This window comes from Pseudorca crassidens, chromosome 11, assembly GCF_039906515.1.
Source record: "Pseudorca crassidens isolate mPseCra1 chromosome 11, mPseCra1.hap1, whole genome shotgun sequence".
Classification (NCBI taxonomy): domain Eukaryota; kingdom Metazoa; phylum Chordata; class Mammalia; order Artiodactyla; family Delphinidae; genus Pseudorca; species Pseudorca crassidens.
In genome coordinates this window covers 21,137,003-21,153,338 of record NC_090306.1, presented here as the reverse complement: position 1 = coordinate 21,153,338, position 16,336 = coordinate 21,137,003, and the positions used below count along the sequence as shown (strand labels likewise).

Below are 16,336 nucleotides of genomic sequence, written 5' to 3'. Positions count from 1 at the left end.
AAGAAAAGGAGAGAGAGAGAGAGAGAGAGAAGAGAGAATAGGTAAATCTTTGAGAAAAGGAGATATAAGAAATATATGAACCAATTGCAGTTCGTGGATCTTACTGGGATCCTTATTTTGACAAACTGTGAAGAAATATTCATGAGTTAATCATGAATATTTGAACCTATTAAGAATTTGAACCTATTAAGAAATTGTTAACTTGTAAGGTGTGATTGCTATTTTGATTATTTTTTAGTCTTCATCTTTTGACTTACATAGTGAAATATTTATAGATGAAATGATGTAATATCCAGGATTTACTTCAGAATAATCCAGTGTGTGGTGTGTGAGTATGGAAGGAGTACAGGAAGATACAAATGAAGCAACATTGATCATCACTTAATAATTATTGAAGCTGAGTGATGGGACCATAGGCATTCATTGTACTATTTTATCTACTTTTGAGTATGTTTGAAATTTTCCCTAATAAATAGGTAAATTTAAGAAAAGGTGGCTCTTGGATCATGATACCATTGGGACACTTGGCAAGACAGACCATCTGGAAGGGTTACATCCTCAAATAGCCCACACCGAATTATCACATATAAATGCTCTTAGAAAATGAACTCACAGACTAATTATAGCAAACATATGAAAAATCAATTCATTAGGGAAGGCCAGCATTCACACGCATATAAGCTTGTATGCATGTTCACACACACATTCTCTCTCTCTCTCTCAGAATTAAAGCCACATGAATTTCAAATAGCAGAACTAACAAATAAAGCCTATAAAAGTACATTCAGGGCTTCCCTGGTGGCGCAGTGGTTGGGAGTCCGCCTGCCGATGCAGGGGACACGGGTTCGTTCCCCGGTCCGGGAAGATCCCACATGCTGCGGAGCGGCTGGGCCCGTGAGCCATGGCCGCTGAGCCTGCGCGTCTGGAGCCTGTGCTCCGCAACGGGAGAGGCCACGGCAGTGAGAGGCCTGCGTACCGCCAAAAAATAAATAAATAAATAAAAAAGTACATTCAATATATAACTATATTATTTGTTTACAAAATGATTTTATATTATATATGTGATTTGTAACTATTCTTTTACATAATCATCTACTGTGAACATATTTGAATAAATAACTAAACATATTAAAAGGTACATTCAAAATAAACAGATGTGAAGGAAGGAATTGAAAACACGAATAAAGAGCAGGGCACTTTTGAAGATACCAGGAATATATTAAAAAACCAACAATAACAACAAAATAGGAGTTCTAGAAATGAAAAATAAAATCATTGGAATTAAAAACTCCTGGACAAGTAACAGGCAGATTAAAGTCAACTGAAAAGGGGAATAGTAAACTAGAAGGTATATCTGAGGAAATAACCTAAAATACAGCACAGAGAGACACAGGGAGATGAAACATAATAGAGGGACTTGCCTGGTGGCACAGTTGTTAAGACTCCACGCTCTCAATGCAGGGGACCCAGGTTTGATCCCTGGTCAGGGAACTAGATCCCACATGCATGCCACAAATAAGAGTTCACATGCCACAACTGAGGAGCTGGCAAGCCGCAACTAAGGAGCCCGCCTGTCGCAACTAAGACCCAGCACAACCAAATAAATAAATAAATATTTTTTAAAAAAGAAAAGAAACATAATAGAGAGGTTGAGAAATAAGGAAAATAAAACAAGAATGTCCAAACATACAACTGATAGCAGTTCCAGGCAAAGTGACTAAAGAGAAGAGGGAAACAATACTTGGAAAAAATAAATAATGGCTGAATTTTTTTCAAAATTGATGAAAGACACAAAAATCTTAGATTCAGGAAACATATAATCAAATCCACACATAGGCACACTGGAGCTAAACTACAGCACCCTCAAAACCAAAAAGAAAATCAGAAAAGCAACCAGAGGAAAGAGGCACGTCATCTATAAAGGAAAAACAATTAGATATTTACCAAACTGCTTAGCAGCAATAACTGAAGTCAGGAAACAATGGAATGATATATATTTTTTAATGGGAGAAGATAGCTATTAATCTAAGACTAAAGAAGTATTTTATAATCATTATCTTGTATGTAGTCATTAAGTAGATTAAAAATGTTTAATGAAAATGGGAAGAAAACAAGGAGAAATAGATTCATCTAATGTTGGGAAATCTGAATACACATCTCTCAGTAATCTTTAGATCAAGCTGAAAAATATTAGTAAGGATGTAGAAAATTCAACAACCTGATTAAAAAGCTCGATTTTTAGATTGAATACAGAACTGCAAATTTCAAATTGAGAGAATCCACATTTTTTCCCAAGCATAAATGGAATGTTTATAAAAATTAGTCACATACTAGATCACAAAGTAAGTCTCATATAATATCAAAGAATTGATAGTATGAAAAGCACATGAACTGAGCACAAAGCAATTCAGTTGAAATCAATAATCAAAAGATAAGCAAAAAGGACATTAGAGAAAACCCAAATAACTGGTGAGGTATTCATTGCTTGCATAGAAGGTACAAACTGAATGAAAATACCAAAAGTATTTTTCTTGGAACTTAAGAAGCCAATTCTAAAATATATAGAATTTATATTCTTCCCTGGTGATCTAGTGGTTAAGACTTCGCCTTCCAGTGCAGGGGGTATGGGGAAGATGGGGGTCGGGGAGGTGAGTTGCTTATGCCATCACCTTTATAACAAGATGCATTATAGTGCTATTTTAATACAGACAGTGTGATATCAGCAGAGTGACAGAAAAAACAATGGGATTGAAGAGGATCACAGACACACTCCTCAAATCTAATATGGAAACTTGATAGATGATAAATGGAAATAGCAGATCAGTGTGAAAGTACTGATTATTTATGGTACTAAGACAATTAACACTCCAAAAATAAAATATGGACATTATCTCACATCCATATGCAAAAAGTAGACCACTTAGATTAAAGATATAAATACAAAAGCAAACCTTCAACATTTCAGAAAACAATATAGAAAAATATCTTTCTGACCTCGGAGTAGGGGGAGATTTCTTTAAAATATATCAAAGCATATACCATAAAAAGATTAATATAGGTAAATACATTAAAATTAAATCTTTTCCTCAACAAAGCCACCATAAACAAAAGTAAAAGACATGATACCACCTAGGAGAGGATATTTGCAGTACCTAAAACCACAAAGGCTAAGTAACAAAGATGATAAATCTTATAAATCAATAAGTAGGAGAAAAACAACTCATAGAAAACATCTGTTGAATAAATAAAGGATCGAAAACATAATTAAATGGTCAATAAACATATATGTTCAACTCCATCAGTAATCAGAAAAATATAAATTAAAATAAGATATCATTGCATACAAATAAGATAGGCAAAAGCTAAAATTGCCTGCTACTTGGCCATAAGAAATAATGAAATTTTGCCACTTGCAGCAACATGGATGGACTTGAAGGGCATTATGCTAAGTGAAATAAGTCAAACAGAGAAAGACAAAGGACAAATACTGTATGATATCACTTATACGTGGAATCTAAAAAATACAACAAACTAATGAATATAACAAAGAAGAAGCAGAGTCACAGATAGAACAAACTAGTGGTTACCAGCGTGGGGCGAGGGGCAATATGGGAGGGGGTTGGGAGGCACAAACTATTAGGTGTAAGATAGGCTCCAGGATGTATTGTACAACACGGGGAATAGAGCCTGTATTTTGTAATAACTGTAAATGGAAAGTAACCTTTTAAAATTGTATTAAAACTTGTTAATTAAAAAAATAAAAGATTTTTTTAAAAATTAAAATTGTCTGACAGTAACAAAAGTTGGCATATATGAAGATCAGTGGAAATTCTGACTTACTGGAGTATAGATTTGTACAACTTTGGGTTTGCGGTACTGATTTGGCGATATCTAATAAGTTGAAAATGCCTATATCTTAAGACCCAATCATTCAATTCCTAGGAATATTCCTTTAAAAACTTTGAAATACATGCATAGAGCGCCATGGAATAGAATGTCCATTGTCTCACTGTTTGTAATTGCAAGAAAAAAATAATCTTTTGAAAACAACCTAAATTTTCATCAACGGGAGAATGAATAAATTAATTGTTGTATATTCCTATAATGAAATATAGTATAGCAAAAATGAATGAATGATATCCATGAACTATTATAAATAAATCTCAAAAACAATATTGAAAAACATGATATTATGCTACCATTTATATAAAATTTAAAATATTGAAAACAACATTAATTATTGGTTACGGATATATACATATAAAAAGTATGAAAACATTCATAGGCATGACAGATATCAAATTCAGGATAGTAGATACCTCTGGAGAAGGAGGATGAGGTAGGAGAATATGATTAAGAAAGGAAACAGATGACTTCAATATATTGCAATGTTTTCTTTCTTAAAAAAATGAAAACAATTATGACAAAATATTAAAACTTGATGAACCTGAGGCTGCTTTATTATTCTGTCTATGCTATTATATACTTAGAAATTTTCATAATTAAAATCATAGGATTGTATAGAATTGCCCATACTTGTTCAAACTCACACAAAAATAAAAATAAAAATCATAACCTAAATTTTTTCAAAAATAAAAATCATAACCTAAATTTTTTCAAAATTGCCCATACTTGTTCAAACTCACACAAAAATAAAAATCATAACCTAAATTTTTTCAAAATTCAAAATCTGGGATTCTACCCACATGTGTTTTATTCCAAAGTTGAAGCCCCTCCTGCAGTTTCAGGCCCCCTCTCCTTGCCTTTTCTGATCCTTCCCGGACAGGATTAATCACATCTTCCTCTGTGCCACCTTCTTTAGGGCACCAAGTTAACACTTGGTTTTTTCAACTGTATCGTAGCTGGTTGTGTGTGTGTGTGCCCTCTCCCAGACACAGCTCCTGGGAGTGACGCACTTGGCATATGGAAAGACACAGGGAGAATGGCTAGATGTGAAAGGTTTCTGTTTTACAAGCAGGTACTCTTTTGTTGATAGGCTTCTGTTCTGTGGCTCATCAACCGCCTAACTCACTCTTGTGGTAACTTATCAGAAACTAATCATCCATAGGTTCTATAAGTACCTACTTTTGCAAAGTAATCCATTTGCAAAGAATATAAGAGAAACAAAATTGTGTTTCAGCATTTCTCATGAATCAGCATGAGGGGTAGAAGTGCTACCTATTTGTGGGAAAAATAAACTACTACAATTCATTTGTTTCACTTGAAAATTTTTGGAGTTCTCAGAAGGGAAAGGAATCTTATAAATGTGGATTAAGCCTACTCCAGAGGTATAGAGATAGGCTGAATTTTATGATTCAGGCATAATTAAGTAGGTTCTCAAATTAGGTCCCACTTCAGAAATGATTGTGCAGATAACTCTACGATAATACTCCTGGGTCCATCTATCTGAAACAGTACAATAAATAGAATTTGATGAAATGGTACAGTATATAGAAATTATACAGTAAATCAATATAAATTCAATTATAACAGGAGTGTAAATGAGAGAACCATCCTGTTCAATCTTTAAAAAATATTATCAAGTGGCTTTTCTAATTAAGAGCACTTTTTACCAAAAAAAAAAAAAAAAAAACCACACACATACACAAAGGATATAATGGACCATTAAGTAATATATAGTAACATTACTTCTTTAAAAAGTTTTTTGTCCTTTTCATCATGAGGTTAGTGTCCCCAGGCAGCCTGCAGCCTCTCCCGCATTTCCTCTCTTCCCTTCCATGGCAACATGGGTTAGCTAAACACTGAGCTTTTTGTGATGTGTGTGTGAGGACGGGGAGAAGGGGAGCGAGGCTTCAGGGAGGTCTCCAGGTGGAAAAATTTGTGACGCACTAGATTCGGTGACTGAATGAGTATTTATCGAGGGTTCTTGAACACAATAGTTACGGTCACACTATGTTCATTTTTAAAATTATGTTTGGTCTCACAGCCCTTAACTTAGATGGAAACTCTTTCATAGGCATCCCAAACCACTTGTTCATGAAAAGATTATGCGACAAAGCCAACCTGCGTGGGTTTGATCCTTCTGTTTCAGAATCTGAGTAGCGAGCGCACGAGAGACATGCATAAACTTACTGAACGTGCACTAAAATGGTTGAATTCTGTCTTCCATCAGTATGCAGTCATGGAGCAGTTATTTTGCATTGATTATAAAGTGTCCACCTTACGGAGACCTCGTTTGCCCTTTTGCTGCCTCTGACGCTGCACCGCTTCACTGAGGCGGGGACGGTCGCCTTGTGTTCATCTCCATAACCGAGCACCCTCCATCCTCCAACAGAAAGGATGAAGGCTGAAATGCTGTTTCCCTTATCTTGGAAAAGGCTCCTTTTATAGCTTTCCTGGCACAGCTAAATGGCACAGGTAATGGCTTGATATGTGTGCCACACCTGATACTTTAGAAGGAAGCTGGTAAGTGTCATGTTTTTCCCTAGCAATAAAGCGAAAATTCTCTCCCTAGTTAGGGTCTAGTTAACACACTAGCAAGTCCCCCTCTTTTCTCCTCACCTGTCATTATCTTCCACACAAGAGAGAGGTCTTGATAACAACGTATCTTAATGGGATTTTAATGGCTCATTACAGTGAATGCTGAATCAAACACTTTCACAACAACAGTTGAATGGGATGCTGATAAAACAGCATCCTCGAGGTTTCCGCAGCCTCTCCCAGCCAGGGGGAGTTGCTCATTTCTGCAGCAACAGAAGCAGCCCCAACGGAACTTCTTCAGCAGGACGTGAGAATGCTTATTTGTGAGCAAACCATTTGCTTTCTAACAGCCAGTCACTTACCAGCCTTTGGCCAGGGTGAGGAAACACAGCACTGAAACACTCACGTTCATGACTGTGTTAGGCAGCGGATGTTGCTTAGCAACCTTAGATCAGAGAGCATCAACTTTAAATATGCTCAAAAATCAAACCAGCGACATTCCAGCATGTGTCTGGAACCGTGGCCTTACTTGCCTTTTGTTTGCTACTCATTTTGGACTCGGATTGGACCAAAAGGTGGCATATTGGATGGTTCTACTCAGTCTTCTCTAGTTTTCCCCTCTGGGATGGTTTGGATTTGTGCAGCGCTTGTTAAAGTAAAGCAGAGACCCTTAGAAGTTTTAGGGGTTTTAAGCTGGACAAACAGGATCAAACGAGAAGCCCTGACTGTGTACCTAAGGAGGATCCACCAGGAGCTGCATGCTCGTCCTGGAGGCTGTGACAGCATGAGGCCCCAGGTGGGAGCACCCTCAGGGTTTTATTTTGACCCATTCCACAGAACAAAGAGTGTTCATCTAATTTTCAGAACCATCATCAAAAATGAAAGCATCAGCTGCATATTATAAAGGAGACCTGAGAGCGGGCTTCCCTTGAGTTCTAGAAAGACCAAGCCTGAGATCACTGCTCCCAGAGGCCAGAGGGCTCATCTAATTGCTGAAAATCTGAGCATCCGCCACCAGCAGGGCTCAGTCAGCCACCCTCATTTTCTTGCCTCAGAGGCCAAGGTGTCATGTAGCTAGATTCTGATAGCGACTCACTCCAGAAGCAGCCAAGAAAGGCAGAGATTTACTAAATGGTGGGTCCTAAGCCTGAAAGCTAAGGCAACAGATGAAACGCCTAAGCTACCCTTGGAATTGTAGGCACCGGCTAAATCTACTTGATTTTATTTCTACTGAAATTTGACAAAAGAAGCAATGCGTAAATGCATTGAAAACACCCTCCTCCATATGTTTCACTACAGGCATGGGCCTGAGCCACGCCACCCCGCCGCACTGCCAAGTGTCAGCTTACTGGTGCAGAACCCTCATCAGAAACATTCAGTCTTGTAGCCGTTCCATGAAAGCCACAGGGCCTTCCTGAATCAGCTGAGAAACACACTTAAGAATCACTGAGGTGGCTGTACAAATTGATATTCCTCACTGACAAGGCTATGGATTGAATTATGCACACCCTCCCCCAGTTCACATGTTAAAGCCTTAACCCTCAATGTGACTGTGTTTGGAGACAGGCCTTTTAGGAGGTAATTAAGGTTAAACGAGGTTGTAAGGGGGAGGTCCTAATCCTACAAGACGGGTGACCTTAGAAGTAGAGGGAGAGAGCGAGATCCCTCCCTCTCTCCAGGCACATGCACCAAGGAAGGACCACGTGAGCACGTAGTGAGAAGGTGGCCATCTGCAAGCCGGGAAGAGAGCCCCTCACTAGAACCCACCGTACTGGAGCAGGCTAAGACAGAAAGGAAAATGTATTTTAGTTATTGCTGTGTGTGGAAGCGTACACATATGAATTTTAAAATCTACCAGGGTGATCGAGGCAGGTGCCTCGCTCAGTCATCTAACAGTTACTCCTGCCAAATTTTATCTCAATACACTGAGATCTGAGGTAGCATCCAAACCATCTGAAAGAGGACAAGCCTCTGAAATAGGCTCTTATATAGTTTATGCTACAAATACTGTTCCCAACATCCATTTTTTAAAAGAAGATCACCTTCAGCTTATGAACTCATTGTAATAAACCTAGACTTGTATAAACCTAGACTTGAATCCAACCCTGGATTTTAATGGGCTCTTCTGAGCAGCATTTCTCTAGTTTGCCAGGATCTAAGTCCTAAAACTGAACTGTACTTTGCAGTGAAATGGTATCTAATTAAAATTTAATGACTAGATTCCATTCCTATCCTACAGCAACATAGAAATATGCACACTGAACTCCTCACATTATCTTGTGTGTATCCTTTAATGTTGATGCCAACCCTTCAGGGTACAACACAGGCAAGTGGACCCACTTAAAGAGCACCCTTAATAGAAATGTCATGGACAAGGTTAATGGGAAGAAAAAGTCCAGAAAATATCCATTTCCTCAGACCAAACTGAAAGTGGACATCATAATGGCAATCTATAAAACTACTGGACCAAATATTAGGGAAACCTATGCCATTGCTTTCTTTGTAGAAGGTAAGGATGGTAATATTGGCATCTAGCATTCAGCCACATCAATCCTAATTTGTCCTAATTTATTCAAGTTAGGGGAACGCAAAGTAAGTCACGTGACTTCTTTCTTTTTTAGATCCTGCAGTCATTTTATAACATGAAATAAAATATCTCAATAATGCTAAGTTAACACGTTCTGAATATCTCTGGAACACAAGGGCCCACAATAGAGTAATAACACACTCCTTATTATTACCTCTTAGTTCTTTTCAACATTATCAATAAACTTTTCTATATTGGAAAAGACAACTGTATGTCATTTCTCTAACCATAGTTTAAAAATGGATATACATAAGTTCAAACAGAAACTCTAATAATGGCAAATATGGAATAGAGTTTGGTTTAACACTCCTTTTTTAAAAAGAGAAAGGAAATTCAGGGATAATTTCCTCATTGTATAAGCATTCCCTTGGCCTTTGCATATCTGGCTTAGTATGAAGCTAGCAATAGAAGTGAAAATACAGTCTCCTAATGATTCTAAGCATCTAATGATTTTTTTCCAACTTTACTTATTCTTTAATTTTTTTTTTTTTTTTTTTTCGGTACGCAGGCCTCTCACTGTTGTGGGCTCTCCCGTTGCGGAGCACAGGCTCCGGACGCATAGGCTCAGCGGCCATGGCTCACGGGCCCAGACGCTCCGCGGCATGTGGGATCTTCCCGGACTGGGGCACGAACCCGTGTCCCCTGCATCAGCAGGCAGATTCTCAACCACTGTGCCACCAGGGAAGCTCTTTTTTGTTGTTTTATTATTAACTTAACTTTACTTATTCTTTATTCAGTATTCCTAAAATTCTTTCAGAGAGCATGTCACCAAATTCTTGAATATTCCCTTTTGTGTTCATACACTTATTAAAATTAATTTTTTTCCAAATTAATCCAATTACATTCCATTTCTAGACTTACTACAACAACTTCATGTACCTATAAGATAATTATCCTCTCATTACTTATCATATGTACTCAGTGGAGACTGAGTTAGGCCATGGGATTATCACTCCTCAGTCCCTAACTCTCCTGTGACAGTTGCTATAATCAAAATTATTTCCCAGTGGTACTAGAGATGCAATTTTAAGTTTTGGAAGCATATTAAAGCCCCAATATGAAAAATAATGTACTACTATGCAATGTGTTCCTAAAAATATAATTCCAGATTAAATTCTCAAATGTCAATACACATATATAGAAAATTGACATCATTGTTTTGCTTCTTGACTTGTTTTAGGGTCTATCCAAAAGCCCAGTGCCAAATCTTTCTCACTTCCAGTTTTTCTTCATAACCATGATCAAATCATTTAGGCAAACCATCATGTCGCAGTCTCTCCACTTATAAATTGCGGATAATAACTTGCTATATGTCATATATCTACTTGTGAATTTCAGGGTGTATTCTTTTTTAAAATAAATAACCACCCAATGTTCCCTTCCATTAAGTCAAGATTAAAAATAGATTTCAAAAATCTGAATACACCTGCATTTTGAATTCCTTAGAGTAAGTTAACATATGAAAACTGTTATTGAAATTCCTGACAGCACGCTTAATCATTACAGATTCATATGATAAGTTTTATGAATGACATTAAGGAAAGGAAATATTCTTCCCTTTAAGCTCTTTCCTTAAACTTTCTAATGTGATTACTGTAGTATATATCTCAGGGATTTTATTCCAGGGGGATGGGGTATGCGAACAATGGAGCAAGAGTCAGGAAAACTAAAAGAAGCAACAATAAGGCAAATAAATTCCCACTTTCCATTGGAATATTCCCTACAAGGGCCAAGAAACTAACAAACACTAACCATCCCCATTGGGGAAGAGAAGCAAGAGTTTGCTCTTAAATTGACTTCAGAGAGAAATGCCAAAGCAAATAAATCATGGTAAGTGAAATACTTTGAAAGGTAAATGGACTTTAAAAATATTTGCGTAGGTTAAATTTTTTAACCGGAAGTATTCATTACTGTCAGATAAGGCCACATGTCCATCAGGGTCTCTGGAGATCTCCTCCTTGCATATGATTCATTATTTTTAGACCAATGCCTAGCTCGTCAGACATCCCCAACAAATGTTGCCGAATGAAAAAAATAAGCCAAAGTTCAAACACGTTATCCTTCACCTAAACCAAAATTGTATTAATCTGAGTAAGAAATAAGTAAAGGCCCCAAAGTTCTTAGATTTCTTCAATCCTTACACATTTTTTCATCAATAAGAATTCTGGAATGACGCGCAAACTTGAATGTCTATTCCACCCAGCTAAATCAAGCCATTAACAGAATCAAATGCAAACTTCTGTTTCCTAGGATCCCTTGCCCCTAGCCAAGTTCATCCTCAAAGACCTTGTTTCACTTTGTGCTGTCCTTGTGGAGTGACTTGCAACCCTCAAGCCATGTAGAAAGAATTTTGAGAGAAGAATGGCACTTTTACAGGTTACGCGGTCTCCAGAGCAGCTCCATTCTTTTTCTTTTTCCTTTACGGGAATCTTTTGTAATTGAAGTAAAAAGACTTCAGTCATGTCTCTGATGGAGGGTGAGAGGAGTCATATTTACAGGTAGGTAAGAAATCACCTATTTGTTTTTCTAAAATTCCTCTGGACATAAATCTCTGATTAGAGATTACCAATGGCTTTTTTTTTATAACTAGAATTTCACTGAACATTCATCAAGCCACCCAGATATTGGTCAAGAAGAAGTTGCCTAAGTAAATTTATCCATATACCTAGATTCTATCATGGGAATGGTGATACCCAAATCCCAAAGTAATGCGATAGCAAACCTTGTAAAATGAAGTAAGTGTCACATGATCAGAGGCAACCAGTATAAACAGAAATAGAAGAGTGAAGCCGTCAAACTGTCGATGGGGCGGGTGCCTCAGGCTGGGCGCCCTGCTTGAATTCAGCGTAAATTCCGGAAACAGGTTTGACTCTGTCTCAGCCTCAGGGATTGACCTGTACTGTTTCGGTCTAACTTTCCAGTATTCCCTGGGGGATATACCAGACCAGACTCATTCCACGTCCCTAGGGAAAATGACCCTGAGGAGGCCCTTCTCCCCCAAGTTAATTTTTATAATCCTCCAGAAAGATTCAGAAAGTACTGGACTCATCTAATACCACTAAGACTGCTAACAGTAACTTGGCTCAGATCAGAGAAAGGTGAGATGGCCGAACTGATAGCTTCTTCAGGGTTCAAACTGGTCTGGGAAATGGAGCAAGTCCAAAGTGACTGTTCTGCGTGATTAGAGATAAAATAGAGCCACTGCTACTTCGAAGAGCGCCACTACCAGTGACTGCTCCACTCATGGCTAAGAAAAAGTGCGAACTCACTGAACGCTTACCGGGAGCCAGCACTGTTCTAAGTATCAGAACATGTATTTATTTCTTTATTCCGCAGGACAACCCTAAGAGAGAGGAATTATTATTACCATTCTGATTTCATCAACGAAGACATAGAAGCCTAGAGAATTTAAGTAACTTGCCCCAAGTTATTCAGTGAATAATGCCCGGGCGGGAGCTCAACACCAGGTGCAGTGTTTCCGCTTCTGTACTTCACCACCCGGCCTCCCTGCCTTTTCCCTTCCTTGAAAGCTTGGAAGAGCGCCCCAGGACCAACCACAGACAGCCTGAGGAGAACAACAAGCAGGGAGTCTGTGGGAGATGGGGACAAGTTGCCTGCAGCTCCGGCCCAGCTGGGATGAGATTCTCCTTGCCCACTCCTTAGGGCCCCTCCTCTCTTGTCTCAGGCCATCTCCACTAACTGCTCTGTTCTGCATATGCTCTCTGCTGAAAGACAAGATTACAGATATCATCAATACAGATGTCACTACAAGAAAACTTCGAGTGGATCCCAGATTATAACCGAGAAAACTGGAACAAACAGAGAACTGGCTGCAGATAATGCTCTTTGCACCATATCCAGGGAGCTTCCAAGGGCACTTAGGAGCATGTGATGCTCCTACAAGGAGCTCATGAAATTTCAGAGTTGCAAGGTTTGTACGTTCCCGTCTTAAACATTAAGACAAATTTTCCCCACCTAATTTGCTTTTTTCGTACTGGACTTCTTAAAGTTGAAATAAAGAAAGGTTAGAAAACACATTTGTAAATGATATTCAAAACCACTGAATAAGAAGTTTCGTTCCTTTCTTCTTTGAATTCACCTAGCCTTGAAGAACAGACCTTTTTTTCCTGAGTATGTTAACAGTCATTGAAGTGACTAAAGTACCCAGTATATCTTAGTGAAAAGCTATTTTTAAAATCACTTGATTTAGAAAACTCCAATCATGATAATTTCATGGGAATTCTCAGTACACAAATTAAAAGTTTTAAATTACTCTGCAAGAATTGGGAGTTCGAATAATCTTAAATAGAAAATACCTGCATCAATGCATACTTAATCAGGTGTTTTTAACATCTGTCCCTGATCCAAAATTATTCTGAGGGTTGTTTTATAAGGTACAGTTCTTGTGGTCAGTAATAGCAGTAATGATGCAATGGGAGACTAGGAGCCAGAGGTGTCGATTCTGGTCTCACCTGACTCCACCACTTTTCACCTCTGGGCTTTGAGAATGCCATTTAACTTCTCTTAGCCTGCTTCCTCGTGTCCACAGATGAATAACAGTTCCCACCTCAAAGTGTTGTTTCAGGGACCAAATGAAATAATGCACGTGAAAGAGATTTTAGTAAGCCCGAGGCACTATAATAATAAAATTACAAACTAAATGTGGGAGCAACATGGCTCAATGAGGAAAACGCAGATGTAGTCTGGTGCTAAAAGGAATCAACTTGGTTGATTTGCCAACTTTGGAAACTCATGACCTTCAGTGGGTTTGCCCTTGGTTCTCTCTCATTTGAGAAATGGAAGGATAATAACTATCCCATAAGGCTGATGTGGGGATTAGAAATAATACGTGTAAGGCCTCTAGCAGGACAGGCCCACAGTAGGTGCTCAATAAATGGTACCCACTTCATATCAGAGAATCCGTTTAATTAAGCCAAGTATGCTGTGTCCAAACACTCAACTCACAACAGCTGAGCAGTGTTCTGCTTTGAACAGTACATCCATTAGCAGAGTCCCAAATAAGGCTCCTGCCACGGCCAGCACCCTGGGTTTATCCCACTTTAGATTCCAGTGGATTAAGGCTGTGCTTGCTGTATTCACATTTCCTGCCTTCAACCACTGTTTTATAAACTTACTACCGGAACCTCAGATTTAAAAAATAAAATCAATTCTACCCAGTGTGGCCACTCCAAGTACAGGATTTTTCCTAACTTGCTTTTACAGGATGAACGTATTCACTTTTTTGCTACTTCTGTAGGGACGAGGGTGGGGTCCGCGGGCGAGGAGAAAGAAAAAGCCGAAGTGAATCTGCTGTTGTTATCGAGGCTGTTCAGTGTGACCAAAGTAAGCAGCCTGTGCCTCCCTCCGCAGCTCCAGCGCGTGAGGGTCAGGCCTGTCGGAGGCGGAGGCGTTTGGAGCCACAAGCAGGACAAGGGCACGAGCCCCGCCGCGCCAGGCCTGAGCAGACCCGGGGCGGCGGGCATCGGTCACCAAGCAGAGGGCGAGTTAGAGGCGTGGAGCCGGGGAAGGGCGCATGCAGGTGGGTTAGTGGTAACTCGACCATGCGGCGTGGCATTCCTGTCTGGCAAACGCGCTCAGGCAAAACAGACTCGATGCTTACAATGATCCCAGCCCAAAATGGAGTGTCTCTGACTAGCAGGGAGGAGCTGATGCCGGCCATGAGAAAGCCCACCACGGTCACGGCGACGCCCAGCGCCAGCTGCAGCAGCGCGAGCAGCAGCGGGAACCGGCAGCCGCAGCACGTCCGGGCCTCCTCCTCCCCGCACTCCTTGGGGGCCCCCGCGCCCCTCTTCGGCCCCATGTCCTCAGGCCCCGCGGCGTCGGCGGCCGGCGGTCCCCCTTGGCTCCGCGCGCCGCGGCCCGGCCGCTCCCTGCCCATGGCGGCTGCGGGGGCGACGGCGAGAGCGGCGCGGGGCGGGCCGCGCCGGCCCTGCTCGGCGAGTTACGGAGGCTGAACAAATATGGCAAACATTTGGAGCGACTCGCCGAGCCTCCGAAGGCCACGGGGAGCCCGCGGCGGCGGGGGAGTCGAGGGGGGTCGCCAACTGCCAACTCGCCGGACGGGACACAGCGCCCGCCGGCTCGGGCAGGGTGGCCCCGCGCCTCCTAAACCCCAGCGCCCTTTAGACAGGCTGCGTGTGCGCGCGCGTGTGTGTATGTGTGCGCGCACGTCTGTGTACGCGTGTGTGTGTGTGTGTGTGTGTGTGTGTGTGTGTGTGTCTGTGTGTGTGTGCTGTATGTCTCCCACTCCAAACCCCAGGATTTTTTCGGTTTTGTTTTTGTTTTCTGAGAGGTGCAGTGCAAGGTGATGAATGTTTAAATCATTTGGGTTTAATTAGTAGAAAATTTAATCCGAAAGAGGCGTTGCTAGGGTCCAAGCTGTGAAGTTCCAGAAGTTAAATTGTTCTTTATTTTCCAAAAAAGGCATGGGCTCTTTCTTTTTAAATTCTGCGACCCTGCTGACAAATCAAGGTATTTTTCCCACTGAGGTATTTGCTTTTGAAATTACTATTTGTACAGATGCTGGGCTCATTGGGAACTCTCTCACATGTATTTTTTTTTAACATCTTTATTGGAGTATAACTGCTTTACAATGGTGTGTCAGTTTTTGCTGTATAACAAAGTGAATCAGCTACATGTATACATATATCCCCTCCCTCTTGCGTCTCCCTCCCACCCTCCCTATCCCACCCCCCTAGGTGGTCACAAAGCACCGAGCTGATCTCTCTGTGCGATGCAGCTGCTTCCCACAAGCATCTGTTTTGTATTTGGTAGTGTATATATGTCAATGCTACTCTCGCACTTCGTCCCAGCTTACCCTTTCCCCTCCGCATGTCCTCAAGTCCATTCTCTAAGCCTGTGTCTTTATTCCTGTCCTGCCCCTAGGTTCATCAGAACCTTCTTTTTTAGATTCCATATATATGTGTTAGCATACGGTATTTGTTTTTCTCTTTCTGACCTACTTCACTCTGTATGACAGACTCTAGGTCCATCCACCTCACTACAAATAACTCAATTTCATTTTTTTATGGCTGAGTAATATTCCATTGTGTATATGTGCCACATCTTCTTTATCCATTCATCTGTCGATGGACCCTATTTGTGTGTTTTTTTTTTTACGGTACGCGGGCCTCTCACTGTTGTGGTCTCTCCCGCCGCGGAGCACAGGCTCCGGACGCGCAGGCTCAGCGGCCACGGCCCGCGGGCCCAGCCGCTCCGCGGCATGTGGGATCCTCCCGGACCGCGGCACGAACCCGCGTCCCCTGCATCGGCAGGCGGACTCCCAAC

General features: G+C 40.6%; 1 protein-coding gene and 1 long non-coding RNA gene across 3 annotated transcripts in view; one reads left to right on the top strand and one right to left on the bottom strand.

Annotated features, from left to right (window-relative positions):
* The window catches only part of LOC137201730 (uncharacterized), a 38,734-nt gene extending 25,433 nt beyond the window's left edge, over positions 1–13,301 (top strand). The window contains exons 3-4 of the long non-coding RNA XR_010932296.1: positions 9,537–11,526; positions 12,365–13,301. This is a non-coding gene — a long non-coding RNA (uncharacterized lncRNA). The remainder of the gene's footprint in view (positions 1–9,536; positions 11,527–12,364) is intronic.
* SSPN (sarcospan) overlaps positions 1–15,174 on the bottom strand; it is a 48,686-nt gene extending 33,512 nt beyond the window's left edge. The window contains exon 1 of one of the 2 annotated variants that reach the window (XM_067695965.1): positions 14,649–15,174. In XM_067695965.1, coding sequence (XP_067552066.1) covers positions 14,649–14,927 — 279 coding nt within the window. In that variant the 5' untranslated portion in view covers positions 14,928–15,174. Of the gene's footprint in view, positions 1–12,308; positions 12,328–14,648 lie in introns of those variants that run through there. The other variant, XM_067695967.1, reaches the window with a different exon arrangement.
* Between the last annotated feature and the right edge of the window lie 1,162 nt (positions 15,175–16,336).